The 15571-nt window shown below is 39.7% G+C and overlaps 1 protein-coding gene across 2 annotated transcripts in view; it reads left to right on the top strand.

Moving 5' to 3' along the window:
- Positions 1–12620, top strand: part of LOC139109770 (alkaline phosphatase) — a 147665-nt gene extending 135045 nt beyond the window's left edge. For both annotated transcript variants that reach the window (XM_070669088.1, XM_070669089.1), the window contains 2 exons: positions 1216–1337; positions 8053–12620. In XM_070669088.1, the coding sequence (XP_070525189.1) occupies positions 1216–1337; positions 8053–8511 (581 nt within the window). In that variant the 3' untranslated portion in view covers positions 8512–12620. The remainder of the gene's footprint in view (positions 1–1215; positions 1338–8052) is intronic.
- The last annotated feature ends 2951 nt before the right edge of the window (positions 12621–15571 follow it).

The following is a 15571-nucleotide window of genomic DNA, read 5'->3' as shown; positions in this document are numbered from 1 at the left end:
AAGCCATTTAACTCGTTTGACGCGAGATGAGAGATTTAAGAATCTTGATTTAAAGTACTCCGACTCGCCCGTCATCGGTAGAAATATTTTCGAGAGCTAGGCCGCGCGCGCTCGTCCAACTGCAAGCAAATAACGTCGGTCTCTCGATGCTCGAAATACCTTCCGAGTTCGCTCGCATTTCGTGACGACTTCGCGTTCGCCTGGACAGCAGCGTATAATGGTAAATACAATTACCTTGCTCCATCGAGGTCTCGCATAAAATTAACAAACAGATTGACGGATCGTTATGAACGATTTCCTACGGCCAGACGGATTTCTCGTTATTCCTGGTCGGCCGATGCCGCGGCACGCGAAGTGGTTGGTATATGCACATCAGTCAAGAGCCATGACGTGCAACCGGCAACAAGCGTGCAATTACTCGAAGAAGCAAGAAAGTGTTTCGGTCTATCGGGCGTAAAATGCGAGGGGGGAGGAAGTTTAAAGAGAAGCGGCACCGACCGCCTCGATTAGAGTGAACGCCCGTGCGTTCGCGCGGGCAAATAAACGGTTAAATTATACATTGTTAACCGACGGACAGACTGAAACGGCGCGGCGGCGGCGGCGGCGGTGGCGGTGGTCTATTTTTGAAGGTGGCTGAGCGCGGAGGAAGAAGAAAGTCCCTTGAATAAAACATATCCACCGCCGGGCATGTCCCGGAGTTTCTCCACTCGTCCTTTCGCTTCGCGGCCCCGCTACATCTTCCTCTCCGCCCTCTCTTTTTTCATCCGCACCACCGTTAAACCCCCCGTCCGTTCTCGGCAAGATTATTCGGGCAACGCCATGTAATAGCGACCCCGTTGATGGTAATAAAGCGAACGTGTTGCGCCCGAGAAACTTGGATGAATGAAGTTTACGGTCGTAGTCGCGGAATTGTCCGAAAGTGTGACAATCTCTAAAAGGGGGAACGAAGCCCCGTTAAGTCATTGGTACTTTACGTACATAAAATCGTTTAACTTTCTTCTAACTGCGAGAAAACTGGAATTGCCTTCGAGTATGAAATTAAATCAGTTTCATAGCCGTGACATTTGACGACGTCATTTTAATGAATACTTGAATCGAATCTTGTCAAGCACTTGCTGACAAATAAGTTTGAAATTTTGTTTGCTCCGTTTAGAAATTAAACCGTCGATAATACCACGGGCAAATCGTTTGATCGACTCGTTTCTCTGTTATCAGGTTCCGACAGCAAAGTGTCGGATGTCGACGGACAACCCTACACGACGTTACTTTACAGCAACGGCCCAGGTTACACGCATCCGCGGAATATCCTGCGCGAGGCTGGGAAAGATTCCATTCAGGTAAGGGAGGTTTATTCTCATTTCCGTACGCGCGAAAGGTAGTTCGCCAGTGTTTATTGGATCGGAGAATGATCGAGTGGCGAAATCGAGACCGCGCTCGAAAATCCATCACGTACCATCGCTGCTCCATCGTGAAATATTCTGCCAAACACTTCTGACTGCCTAGCTCCTACCATTTTCTCCAGTATTCCGAAATACCGCGTTCAATGGGCGTTAGGAATTTTTAATCTTGCTGTAAAATTAATGAAGGGACCACACGATCGAGCACGAGGTAAATTTAATTTAAAACGAACGTCAGAAGATACATAATGATAGTAAGCGATAATATTTTGTTCGAAACTGAATTATCGAGGTAATTATATCTCAGTTTTTTCTAAAATATTACTATTTCAATTTAAATATAATTTAAAAAAAGAAAATATATTAAAATTAATCTTAAATTCAATTTTTTTTAATTGCTCGATAAAAGATATTTTACGAGCACGTATATATTCAAATATTGAAATTTTTTCGCCAAGTATTTGATTTTATTTAATCTTTCTGTAACAAGATTAAATTTTCTTTTTCGTAAATCTTGCCGACAAATATCCTGCGGTATTCAAATGTATCCAAATGTATAGCAATTGGAGAGAAATTGCAGGCTGCGACACATGTTCAATCGCGGAAAGCACAACGAAGTGCACACATCAATTTTTGGTTACTTTATATATTACACCTTATTTTTTATTTTATTTTCGACAAATCTATCCGCCGCTTCGCTGTTTATTGATTTAATTTCCTTCTCTGGCATCGCTTTTCGAGAATCTGTATTTATCTTTCGATTGCGTTACATTGCGCGAACCCGCTTTACAGCTCTCCACACATATCACGTGTTTACGGGGAGATTTGAATTTATACTAATCTGCAAACAAAAATGCTTTGTATGCTTCACAACTATCCGTGATTTCTCGCGCGTCCACCGAGTTTTATATCATTTTGTATTTACAACATATCGAGCGGAGACATTTCGCATCCCTCTCTCGAATATTTACCCTACGGATACCATTTGACATTGCCCGGGAGTTACGTCGCGGGACACGAGTTGGATCATCCCGCGCTTTTATTCACACTTCGCTTTATATATTATCATACCGAACACGTGCGCGCAATAATTTAGTCTCCGATACGGCAGGTATGGATATTAGTAAATTTTGCGCGGAAAATTCGGTGCGCTGTGTATAATTACGATTTTACTGCCTTATTTAAACATAATATACCATACCGCTGTGTCACTACAAGATTAATTAAATTAATCTTGATTAATAGAGAACGTGACTAGGTACCTGTAATGTAACGTATCAACCCGTATGCATATTCTTTTTTTTTTTTTTTTTTTTACGAAACGTCTGATCTCGGAGCTGAAAATATTCCAAATTGAAGCGATATGGAAATAGAAAAGCCCGAAAAAATCTTTTTTAATTAAATTTATAATAATTTTACGTTCTTAATTGTTCAAATATTTAACGTTAGAAACTAAAAAGCCCTTTTTTCTTTCTTTTCTTTATACTCGGCGCGGCCGGGCTCGTTATCGCGTATATACAATATTAAAAATCCAGTCCGTCGAGATTACAAAGTAACAATCCGCGCAATCTTTTCGCTCGCGGCGCTTGGAATGCATTGAGAAAATTCGTTCTAAAGTTATAAAGATTTCATCTGGCGATGACTCTCGAGCATGATTATTCAATTCGTCGGAATGCTCCGTCAGAGTGAATCGTCATAAGCGGGGAAGAAACTGATTAAAATCTGGATGGCTATTGGGGCGATAAATTACGTCGACCCGCCAGTCCTCTTTCACTAACGATTCTTATAAGTTGCAAACGGTCGAACGAGACATTTCGTCACCTTAAATAGAATTCAGGCGACGGTCTGAAAGAGGGTACTATAAATGGAACGTCGGATGACGAATCGTTGTTTAAAAGGAAAATTTACAGTAAAGCGTAACGACTGTTTAAGTACCTGCCAACTTTCTCGAGATAATTAATGATAAATATTTAAAAAACAAATTTTTTTTTTCGTGAATTTGAACCCTCGTGATTCGATGATTAAAGAGGCACAAAGTGTACAAGATATCTCTACAAGCTTAGAAAAATCTTATTAATATAAATCGTGCCTTTTTTTTCCCGTGGACAATTTTGTACGTCTTTAGCCTCAAAAATAAATTACCTTGCAAACTGAAAGCTTTATCGTTATGTCTGTTGGAATGAATACAATATAATGCTACCGTAGGTACATAGCACGAGCCGGGATAATATCGCATAATATTCCTACGATAATATCGCGTAGACCCCGTTCACGCGGTCGCATTTTCGTACGGGCTATCATGTAAACGTAAATTCGCATAAATCGATATCACGCGAAACAAGAAGCGCCCGTATTTTACACGGAGAGATTGCTCCCGTTTTACGGGAATGTGATTTACACGGTCTATGTCAGGTATGCATTAAGCGCGTAAATCTGGATCCACCGGCCGGTATTAGCAGCAAATCTCACGACCATAATACAAAGTACGTAGTAAACGCGATGGGTACCAAAGTAAACAGCGACCTAATTTCAGTGATCGAAATTGTTTTGCGAAGAGGATGATTCAGAGTCACTATCCGTCTTCATAATTCGATCTTTAAACGAATTATTAAATAATTGAAGCAAAATTATTACGCTGCGACGTAAAATATGATTAATGACGCTATCGGTATAAGTAACATTTAAAATTAATTGTGCCATTTAAGGGCACGAAGGTTCGTTGTTAAAGCAAAACCCGATATATTGCAAAAACATATTGTTATAATACGATACGCGAAACGTTAAAAAATGAGTAACGATAAATGTTCGTGTAAACGATAATGTTTCTCGTTATTTATTTGTTTCTTGTTACGTGGGTTTTTCCTCGTAATTACTTTTTTTTTGCGGCTTGCAGAGTAACAATCAATTCTCATATTTTTTTAATATCTTTTTATTTTTTTTACGAATAAACGCGACGCTATATCCCGATGCTAATTGTAAAAATAATTTTTGCATAATAATTTTCATTTTTATGTACATTTTTAGCGGTGCATTGACTCGTGTTTGCTTTACAAAAATGTTCCACCCTGGTGTTTCGACTTTATCTACTCTTACATTTTATATGTACCGACAAGGTGCAATAAAAAGATACGTTATTAACCACCTCAGTGATTTACGTCTGCAATTACACGCTGGGAGTTAATGCTTCAGATATATCCAGGACGAATTAAACACTGTGCCGGCCTGATATCGAGCTATTTAGTAGACGTCGGCTCCCTTCGTTCACGCGATATGGCGCGCAAATTAATGAGAATTTTTCAGCTTCGATAATTCGGCCACTCGCATCGCCAACCGTTTTCTTTCGTATTATGCTGCGCGCTTCTCCGCATTCCTGAAGCGTAAACTGGTACAAATCTGTTCCACCCTGTACGATCGACTTCACCCGGATCGTAGTGGGAAGAAGAGGGTGTATTTCACTCCCACCCGAAATATCCACTTCTTGTGGAGTCTTAAAGTAACTCTTTCAGCTCTTTATTTGCTCAGTTATAATTTTTTTGCTTTGTATGAAACTTCCTAGTACAGTTCTTTTTCTTTTATTTTCTTTTTTTTTGTTATTAACGTTGCGATTTTAACGAATCTGATAAATTGAAAAATTTTATATAACTTATTTTATGATAAATGTACGCGGGATAAGTGAATTAAGAAAACAATCCAATCCTCTACGACATTAGACGTTTCTTTAATAAATCTAATGGCCATAGCCGTTATATAGCTTTTATATTTGATCCTTTTGTTTATCTCGGTAAGCGCCCGGTGCCCGGATCTATTCTATAGATTTTGTTGCCAGGAATAAAGTGTGCGAGGTATGTTTCGCTCCGCGATATCTCCAAGGATTGCCCGATAGAAACACCGAGCTCGGCAGGATGTACTGATGGCAGATAACGCTAACCCCTTACGATATTTAACGCTCTCCCGACGGGTCGTAATTTCTTGAGACGCTATTTTCCACCGTTACGTCCTGCTCTCCGACGGATCTGCCTAATGTCCCAACGTTGTTTTACACGATCGTCGCGACAGGGCAAATATTCTTTCGAGGAAACGCGTGGATGACGCCCCAGGATTTTGAATTCACACGACACCGGTGGAATGTTTATCCACTTATTTTCAACAAACCCGACCGTTCGCGTTATGCAATTACAGTCGAGCAAGTATTTTGTCGCGGAGAGGATTCCCTTGGAATGTTTCATGTAGATTGTCACTGTGGGGATTGACAATTGGAAAATTGTAGAAATTAAATAGCTAGACGTCATTTTGTACAATGAGATACAGATTGAAATTAGTGAAATGTCTGTCTGTAGAGCAAACCTAGCTGTAATTTCTGTTAACGCGAAAGTAATACCGATTTATTAACTTGTAAAAATGATTATGACGAAAAGGTGAAAAATTTGTTTAATTGCCTGTGACGTGTGATCCGAAATATCTCGGCGTTTTTATAAAAAACATACTTATAGATATTTGTTTAAAAAATCTAAAATGAGGTTTTTATTATTTAGATATGCCCTCTAGATTGTGTCGATAAAAATAATAGATATTTAATTAATAATAAAATTTTTCCAGCATCCTAACATTTGTTGTAAATTTTTTAATATAATTTTATATTTTTAAGAAATAGTAAACTAAAGAAAATCACGTCTTATTTTTCGAATTTACGATTTGTTGGAATTTCTCTCTTTCTTTCTGTTTTCATGAAATTTTTCGTTTATTCCTTCAATTCTAAAATTCTAAAAGAGACTTGAAAAATAAACTTTCGCGAAAGAAAAAAAAAAAAAAAAAAATCTTTTCATTTCTCTTTTCTCGTTGATAAGTTTTATAATAAGTATTCTTTTCATCTAGCTTTATATATTTTTCGATACTCTTAAGTAAAATACAATTCCGTTTTGTGTACAATTCTTACAGACATTGAATGAATGTAGCGCATCTTTTTGAATTCTATTCGAGACTGGCAATGCTTACTGCAGAATTATTGATATTTTGCTTTCGATACTGAATATCCTTTGCATGAATAGTTTGCCTGCAATCTCAGTTGGATCGAAAGCTGTTTCGATGACTGAAAAGAGGTATTGAATATACAAATATTAAATGATTCTACTTAAATCATGCGACACGATAAGTATACCCAGCCATTGAGGTTACAATATCCAATGCTAAGGCGTCATTTTTTCGATTTTCGTCATGAAAAGAGAAGGTGAAAGAAGGAAATCGTGCGCGCCCGTCTTACTAGATTCAACACAAGAATGAAGAGAGATTGAGAGACCTTTTTATTCGCGACTTTTTAACGCGCAAAAAATCGATTTTGATTAAATTGATTATAATTTCTTTTGAAACCTTTGTTTACCGGGAAATAAGCGTGGGAAAAGAAAAGTGAATAATAGAGGGATGAAATAGGCATCTTCGCGTCGTTATTATCACCACTCCAACCGTATTCTCGGCACTTGTTGTCTCTCCTACGGGCATAAAAAGCTTCGCTCCACCCTCATTGCGCAAAACCACTTCTCCGCGTGTCGACCGCACTCCACTCCGGGACGAGCCGTGGCCTTTCATCTGATAGCCAGGGTAAGATCGCGGCAGAGAGTCTACGGTGTCTCGACGAAATATTGTGAGAGAATTCCCTTTTTCACCGCAACAGCGCGCCTCATTTGAGCCGCAGGCGAAATAAAATGCAGAGAGAACTGCGGCAGATCGTAGTTAGAACTCAGGGCGATATCTTTTCGAACTGGCCGTTTTAATTTCGTTCTCTCGCTTTAGTTCTAAAACGTATATGTCGTTTTCGCAGGAAGTTCAATTTTAAAGCGATACGAAATTTTTTAGATAAAAAAAGGACGATATTAATTTTTTGGGGGGGAGGTTTTTTTTTTTACTGATATGTCAGTTGTAGTGTTTTTGATGTGTTAAAAATATTTATTTTTTTTTTATATTCTACGAGTCAGATTTTATTCAAGAAATGTAATCTTGCGTGTCAAAAAAAAAAAAAAAAAAAAAAATGCAAAACGCGTTTCTCTAGGGAAATAAAGTGTACGTTTTTATGTGCGATTTGCGGATGCGCGCATATGTATGCACATATCTGCGACAATTCGACATTTTCCGCTATAACGTTTTTCAATTTATATGTTAAACAGTATGAAGAGTTATATTGCTGTTTTACTACTATATTTTATATAGCCGCAGTTGTAAAAGCTGCCTCGATTCATTAAAAAATAATGCTTCGCTACCCAACAATCTACGAGAGAGAGAGTATTCTTGCGTGAAATAATGAACAATTTTCAACATTTTTTTTTTCCAAGAGAATTTTTCCCCGCTGTTAAACAAACGACATCTTTGTCGAACATTTTAACTCGAGTTAATTCTGTAACTTGTAAGCGATAATAAGAAAACATTGCAATTCAACAATTATAATAATCACGCAAGTTCCTAATGAGATTTTTATTTTACGAACTAACGTATAAAGCAGTTTAAATATGTGGCTGGATTTGATAATCCGTCGCATATTTAACTTGTCAATTTGCATTCTTATCGACCCCCCTCTGTATTGTCTCTCGAGACGCACCGGGGTGCCCCGCGCGATCTCTCCCGTCTAGCTTAGGCGCAGTAATTGCATCTGTAACGACTATAATTACAGACGGCGGGCGTGCCGAGGGCGTGGGCGACGCACGGGGGCGAGGATGTGCCGGTGTTCGCCATCGGGCCCCTCGCGGGCGCCCTGTTCTCCGGTAGCGTCGACCAGAGCTACATCCCGCACGCGATCGCCTATGCCGCCTGCCTGGCCCATCACGCCAGCCGTTGCTCCCGGGATCCCACGAACAGCGCGAATGCCAGCGACACAATGAACGCCGCCCCGATAAGCTGTCCTTCGGCTGAGCCGAACAGCGCGGCGATATCTAGCGACGTGATGAACGACCGTATGCGAAATTCACCGACCAAATCCACCGCTGGTCCTCCTCGCTCTTCGCCGACCGGTAGCATCGCGCAGCTGACGCTGTTGCTGCTGCCGTTGCTCCTGCCGCTGCTATCGCCGCTGACCGCTCCGATGCCCGCCGTTCTACCGATTTCCCGGTGTCTCTTCGAAAGGACGAGTTAATGCGCTCCGTTCTCCCGTGTCCGAGCAGGAGATCGGGCCTCCTGCATGACGTCGGGGTACACGACAGCGCGGAGAACCCACCGGCGTCCTGGCGCGTAATAATGGCCGACCGGGCGACCGCAATGTAAATTTAACAGGGTGCGCCGGTCCTTCGAGAGTGGCTCCGAACGAGTAGCGACCCACTGGCGCGTCTCTCTCGGTGAACCGTTGTACGGACTGAATGTCAACAACCATGCCTGCAAGGGTTCGAATGTCGTCGAATACCGATGTAAACGCGCAACGTAACGTCACGGTACACCGCGCGGTGTACATTGGAAAACTCTGCAAGATCGCGGCGAGCTTTAAGAGCGATTTCAAGAGCTGTTCGTGCGAACCTTCTCGGAAATAAGGCCGCGCATTTGCGTATCCTCGCGCGAGAAATAACGAAACGAAGATGAACTCGTAAGCGATACGCCGCGTGACTTCGACGAGACGAGTCGACGGCCTATTTGCTTCTCAGTCCTCTCATGCATCCGCAATCGCGTACCTCGGAATACAATCGAGCACTTCTGTTTTACGATAATAGTTTAATTGATACAAGTTTCCCGTTTGAGAGATCACCCAAAGGCTCTACAAACTTCACTAATGACTAAAGCCCTTTTAATAAAGCGCTTGAATGAGAAGATTGGAAGAGTTTCTTGTTTCAAGAGCCTTCAAGAGGAAAATTATAGCATTTCCTAATATACTTTCAACATTGATAATTAGTGTTGATAATTACTTGTTTAAGAAAGAAATCTTTCTGATTACTTTCTCTTACTTTTTTTTTGGTTTTTCCCACCCGAAAGAAGTAAATTCATGCATGAGAAGATTAATTACAGTGGTTGACTCTGCGAAATGTTTCAGAGCTATCGCTACTTCCTGTGGCCATTTCTTCTCATCAATTTAGCACGAAATATATTTTAACAAAGACAAAGATTCAGTTGAGGTAAAATTTACTTGAGGTCAAATAAATTTCTTTCAAAAAAAAAAAATTACACCGCGAAATCTATGAGCATTATCTACATTTTTGTCGAAGTAATAATTTCCCGCCAACGAGGAAGAAAAGTGAAAGAGACCGGCGATATTTCCGACGCATTCCAGAGATACCGTTCATCTATCTTCTAAATGGCGACTTACTGTAATTTTCAACTGCATGTTTCTTGCCGTACGACAGCACAACGAACAATTACGCGGCCTCCAATAATCTGTCCAACGAATAGGCCATATAACAGCTCTCGTGAGAATTCCGAAGTAACATAAAGTGTAAATATATATGTTAAGAACACAATGTATAAAATATAAAACCCACGTCCACACATCGAATGTAAACTATAGATAAGATTTTAATCAGCGAATCGAGAGAGATTCTTTATCAACATGACACGCTAACACGCTGTTTTTATTATTTAATCTCTTTTTTTTTTTTTTTTTTTTCAGCGAGGATTATTTTAAATTGAACCAGAAACGTTTACAACGCAAGTAAAATGATTTTTCGCAGAATTTATTTTGCACCTAGCCTGGCTGGGAGAACAGATAACTCGCGGATGAATTTTCGCATTTTGTGTATAGAAGATATTACGTTTCTTCGCTCATGTTGCTCTTATTTCGAGCTTCTCGTAACGTAGAGTAATCTTCAAAGTAGTCGTTCGCGATTTCGTCACGACGGCGGATGGAGTTAACCGAGCACCGTTGTCCGATTTATTCTGATAATTCGTCGTCCCGTTTTTGCGATTTGCTCGCTTTGAGCGATTATTATTGAATAATCCGCCCGGCGCTGTCTTTTCAAGTTTATTCGTAATGTATCGCGATATCTCGCTGAGTGGGGAATCGGAAATCTACTGGCGGCGTTGGTAATACTCATGTATTTGTGACTAGTACCGAGGGAATTGCAGCTACAAGCTGCGAGAGTTATCCTGTATTCAATTCTCTGAAATCTATTCTCGCAAGGAACCGCTTCCGTTTCCAATTTTGATGAGGCCGTACGAATTTTATAAAACGCCTTTCGCACGGATTTACTGGCCCGGTGAGAGGTGATTTTGCTTTTTATGCGCTGAATCGCGGCTTTGATTTATAGCCCCTCAATAATTTGTCGAACTAATTGCGCCAACAGATTGGTGTTTTAGCTGCTTCAGCTGGCGAGCTAATGAATTTAAAACCATGAGTAAAAAGAAAAAAAAATAATAAAAATAAAATCGTGTATTATTTTCGCGCGCGAGTCTTGTTAACTAAATATTAAAATAATATTTACATTTTACTTTAAATTGATTATTAATTTTCACAGCATACAAAAGCGTTCGCAGATTTGCATTTAATAATTTATTCGATTTCGGTCTTTTTTTTTTTTTTTTTTTTTTTTAATAAACAGTAAATATATTGCAAAATATTTGCAATTGATTGTCGTTGCGCGTTTTTCTACCGATATTCGCCAGAACCTTTCACGAGATTTACGCCGATGAAATCTAGCAATTTTACGCAAAAAGAAAAGAGCGCGTTGTTAAAGAAATGTTTCCTTTCAAGAATAATACGTACGTTGAATACGAGAAACGTTAGAATACCTTTGTAAATATTCGTCAAGTAATATTATCTCGTTTTCAATTTCACTGCATCGCATATATATTTTTCAGTTTATGATTTTTCTACTCGCGAAGGAATGTTTCACATTTGCAGTTCTGCCCATGGCACTCGCAACCGGCGAAGACATTGGCAAAGATAGCTGCAGCGTATTCACTATTTTCGTTTTTCTTATCAAACGTGCTGACATAGCAAGGATTTCACAGCGAGGATAAAGGTCGATATCTTTCGTTAAGAACGGCTTATTTCTGTAGTATTCATTTTATGCGGGATATGAAAGCCAAAAGGTATTTCGCGAGCGTGCATATGTCGGACAATGTCTTTATTTCACTTCCGACTTGCGCGAGCTTGCTACCCGCGGTGTTCAAGTCAGCTTCAAATTTGCAGATAAATGAAAGCTCAACGTTCATAACACGTTATATCGCACATGTGTATGCAAATGGCATCCCCAATGGTTAGAGTTCAATGACGGAGGAGAAGCAAGGTAAATTAATTCCCGGGGTGCCGTCATCTTTACAATCGCGCCGCGCAAAAAGCGATACGATGTTTCCACGGATGATGTTAATTTCTCCGCACACCGCACACGCCGGAACAGTTATATGAATGACGAACGGGATCTGAATATGTACCTCGATGCATCCCGACAAGAACGAATGGAACTTGTCCGTCGACTTGTTATCCCGAAAGCGAATTGCCCAAGCGACGATTACGATTTTCACGACTCAGCGCGAGTTGGATTACGCTTAGTTTTGTTAAACGCGTCGTTCGCACAATTCTCTAGACCTTTTTTTTCTTTTTTTTTTTTATTCGTACTCGCACCGCTTGAAACTTGAATAGAAAAATTTAACGTAGGAACTTACTAGCAAGTGCGTGTTTTAATTACTGTGTTCTAGACAAGCTGCGAATTGTTTGAACTTCAAATTAGAGCAGCGCAGAATTGCATTTACCATAAACTTGTCACAAAGCTGTTAGTCAGTTCGTGACAGGCTTATCAAGCCGCGTGCGGATTCGCAAAAGATTTTGATGGTGTCCGACAGTAACGCATTAACGTGAAACCGACTCTCTGGCGTGGACAATTTTTGTTATTAAATGACAAATTAGCGTTTTATTGATATTTAAACGCATATAATGATAATGATGCCGGCACATTTATCACGAACAAAATTACATAAATTGCAGCATTTAAATTTTCCATAGGTGATAATGTTGTCAGCCACCATCGACTTCCGATTAATTTTAACGACGAATAAATGAAAATGTGTCGATGCACCGCATAATCTAAAACGTTTAATTACCAACACGTGACGCGTGGCATTCAAGCCGAGCTTACACTTTGAGGGACTTATGTTTATAGTAGTATTTTAGCAATCGTGCGACGATTCACGTGAGACCAAATTGCAACAAGAGAACGCGATACGACTTCACCGATCTATATATTTCTGTAAAGAACATCAACACGAATTATTACGAATGTAATTATAGATATCTGTATACTATTGTTTCATAATAAAAAAAAAAGAAACCACAAAATATCTGTGTGCGTTCCATTATATTATCCCTTCTTTCCATTTTTCCTCTTTTTCTTTTTCTTATTATAATCGAAAAAAAATTAAAGCTACTTAAAAAAAAAATGTACTGCTAATACTAATAAAAAATACTAACATAAAACGCAATCACAAAACATTATCGATTATTTATCAGAGCTGTTGCATAATTTTTTTATGATTTAATTGCACGAGCAAGAGTGAAGAGATAAAGCTAGGCATTGTGAAATAAATTGCACGAGCGGAAAGCCATAAATTTATTTGCGTGATGCAGCGATTAAATACGAAACTATCCCATTCCCCTACCCAAGCCGGATAATTCAGGATAACAAACAAATAATCTTTTTACGTCCCAGATTATGTCTGATAGCAATAGCTGCAAGATGAAGTACCTTGATTCTTTTCTCTATCGCGTTATACATGATTGTGCGAAGGGTCAACGGCGAACGCAACATAAATCCGCGGCGGGATACGATAAATCTTACGACGTCGTATTATGATTACGCGCGAGCATTATTCCGTAAGTGGCATATAACTCATTTGCTCTCAAACACACCACGGACGCTCGTAGATCTTTCGCGGTCTTCCGCTAATGCGGCCTAGGTGTTGTTCGGAGCGCCCTGTAGACAGCTATCCCCGAAGTTTCAAGGGTTTACCCGGCGGATGGAACATATACGGACGGCTCACGTCAAAATCCTTTTCTCAGGTACGTCGACAAGCGATAGTGGGAGATAAAAATGCGGCGACAATCGATTTAGCTTTATTTCGAGTTCCATGTTTTACGTAGGCTCACGTTTCCCGCACGCTTTCACGTCCGTCTTTCGATATTCTTTCGTTAAGAGATCGGACAAACCCGATACTTTACCGAAATTCTTTTGTTATATTGTGTATTTATAAGAAGCAAATTAATAATGATAAAAAAAATTAATAAGATCGAACGGCAATTTAAATGCGCAATTGATCGCGAAACATTCCTCTTTGATGACGTAATAAAATTGCTGATTTCTCGCTCCGAATTTGGATACGAATGCAACGGTGACAATGTGCCGAGTCTGATAAGAGCTGGTAATCATTGCGACTACTGAATAGCGTAATAGTAACAGCCTTCTTGAAGAACTTTCAAATGAAAACTACTGGCAATGGAAGTGTGTTATCTCAGTGTAACAATCTTCAATCTACATCTTAGAGTAACAATCTTCTTAATGTAACAATCTTCAAATAACGACACGATACATTAAATCGTAGTATACTAGCTTTGAAACTTTAGAAATGGCACGTTAGAAACTCGCGTAGTTCACGAAGAGGAATTGCATCCTGTTACATGTCCGTGGCAGAACTTTACGAGGCTATAAGCATGTTAGACGATTAAACTGCCTTGCTCGTACGCTCGAGAAACATTTGTTACTCGGGAAAAAAAAAAGAACAAAAAAACTTATCTGTTTGAGATGATTGAAAGATGTTGTCCATTTAAAAATGATCGGATACTAGATAGATGAAGGTTCGCGCACGTTACACGTCGCGGTTATGTGAAAAAATCGATGGAGTTTTACGTGTTAATAAAGAAATTGCGGTATCTCATGTATACATTGCAGATTAAGTTTACGGAATGCATTTTAGATTTCGCGTCTCGTTTATGGTGGGTGTTGTTTCATGTATTACAAGCAGGAAAGTGTAGCATCGCTGCTTCGTTAAAAGTTTGTTAGCGCAGCATAAATGTGTAATAAGTAACGTTACGAAGTGAATGTTAGCGTTAACAAGTTATCATAAAAGATACTACGTGTCTCAAAGCATCGTGTTTCCTCTCATCACAAAAACGCCCCGGGGAAAAAGGTAACGAAGAGCTAAGTGTCTTTCTCTAGAGAAGTTATTTAAAAACTTTTCATGCATATTAAAAAATACGATTTAATGAAATTTAAAAAAAAAAAAAAAACCTTGCCGCTTATATCGCCGCTTTGATGCTTAATGTGTTTTTGAGAGTGGCAGTAATAAATTTATTATTTGCTTAAAGACAAAAATGCGATAAAATTGAGATGCTCTATAGGAATTTTTATTATTATCAACAGAAACTTTTCCTCTGAAATTGCGCTTAATCTGGAAGAGAGCTGTCCGGCGGGCGTACTTTATGCGCGATCGGTATTTTCACTTCCCCATTCTCTGCCTCATTCCTGCAAGTCCTATAGGAGAGTCTGACGCATTCCGAGATAGTGCAAATCGATAAGAAGGCATCCACCGCCCCAAATACAAACACACGACTTTTTTTCCTTTTTTTTTTTTTTCTCCGCGTTAGACGTAAACCGTGCATAAAACATCGCTCGATATCACGATTCTGGGTTCGTTTCTTGCGCCAGTTCTAAATTTCAAAATCAAATTTTCATGGGTCGAAACTTTCGAACCAGTCATTTACAGCACCATTCTAAAAACTATTCTTCTGAGTTCCTATTTATACTTAAACCGCCGCATTGGAAAGGGATACGCTTCGCGGGTTTGGCAGTAGGAAACATAAATTTTCGCAAAGTGGAATTCCGTCGGAGACGTATCCGCGTGCGCCGGTATCGATTATATTCTTCTAGCCGCTCGATTCCGTCCGGCGTGAATTGAAATTGAAATTTGTCATCGTGCAACAAGTAGTTAACGTTTTGGCAATTATCGCGCTACGCCGAGCCCGATAAAGCGTCACGAGTGTAAACAGCTGATAGAGTTTGGCGATGGAACTTTCGCATTAGAAGCTTTTTGCGTCGTCGAGTTCGGTATTACGCTTTCGGAAACTTTCGATCGGTTCGCATTATTTCCGGCAGCTGCCTTTCGTTTGCGTTCGCGCCAAGCTGCTTGCGGCCATGCATAGAATCCTTTATCCTGAATATTTACTAGCGAGCTCATTAACATAACATTTGATCGATAATTACGCGGCGTTTTCGCTTTTCACCGAG

The sequence above is a fragment of the Cardiocondyla obscurior genome, linkage group LG18 (assembly GCF_019399895.1).
Source record: "Cardiocondyla obscurior isolate alpha-2009 linkage group LG18, Cobs3.1, whole genome shotgun sequence".
Lineage (NCBI taxonomy): Eukaryota > Metazoa > Arthropoda > Insecta > Hymenoptera > Formicidae > Cardiocondyla > Cardiocondyla obscurior.
This window is presented reverse-complemented; position numbering and strand designations above follow the sequence as displayed.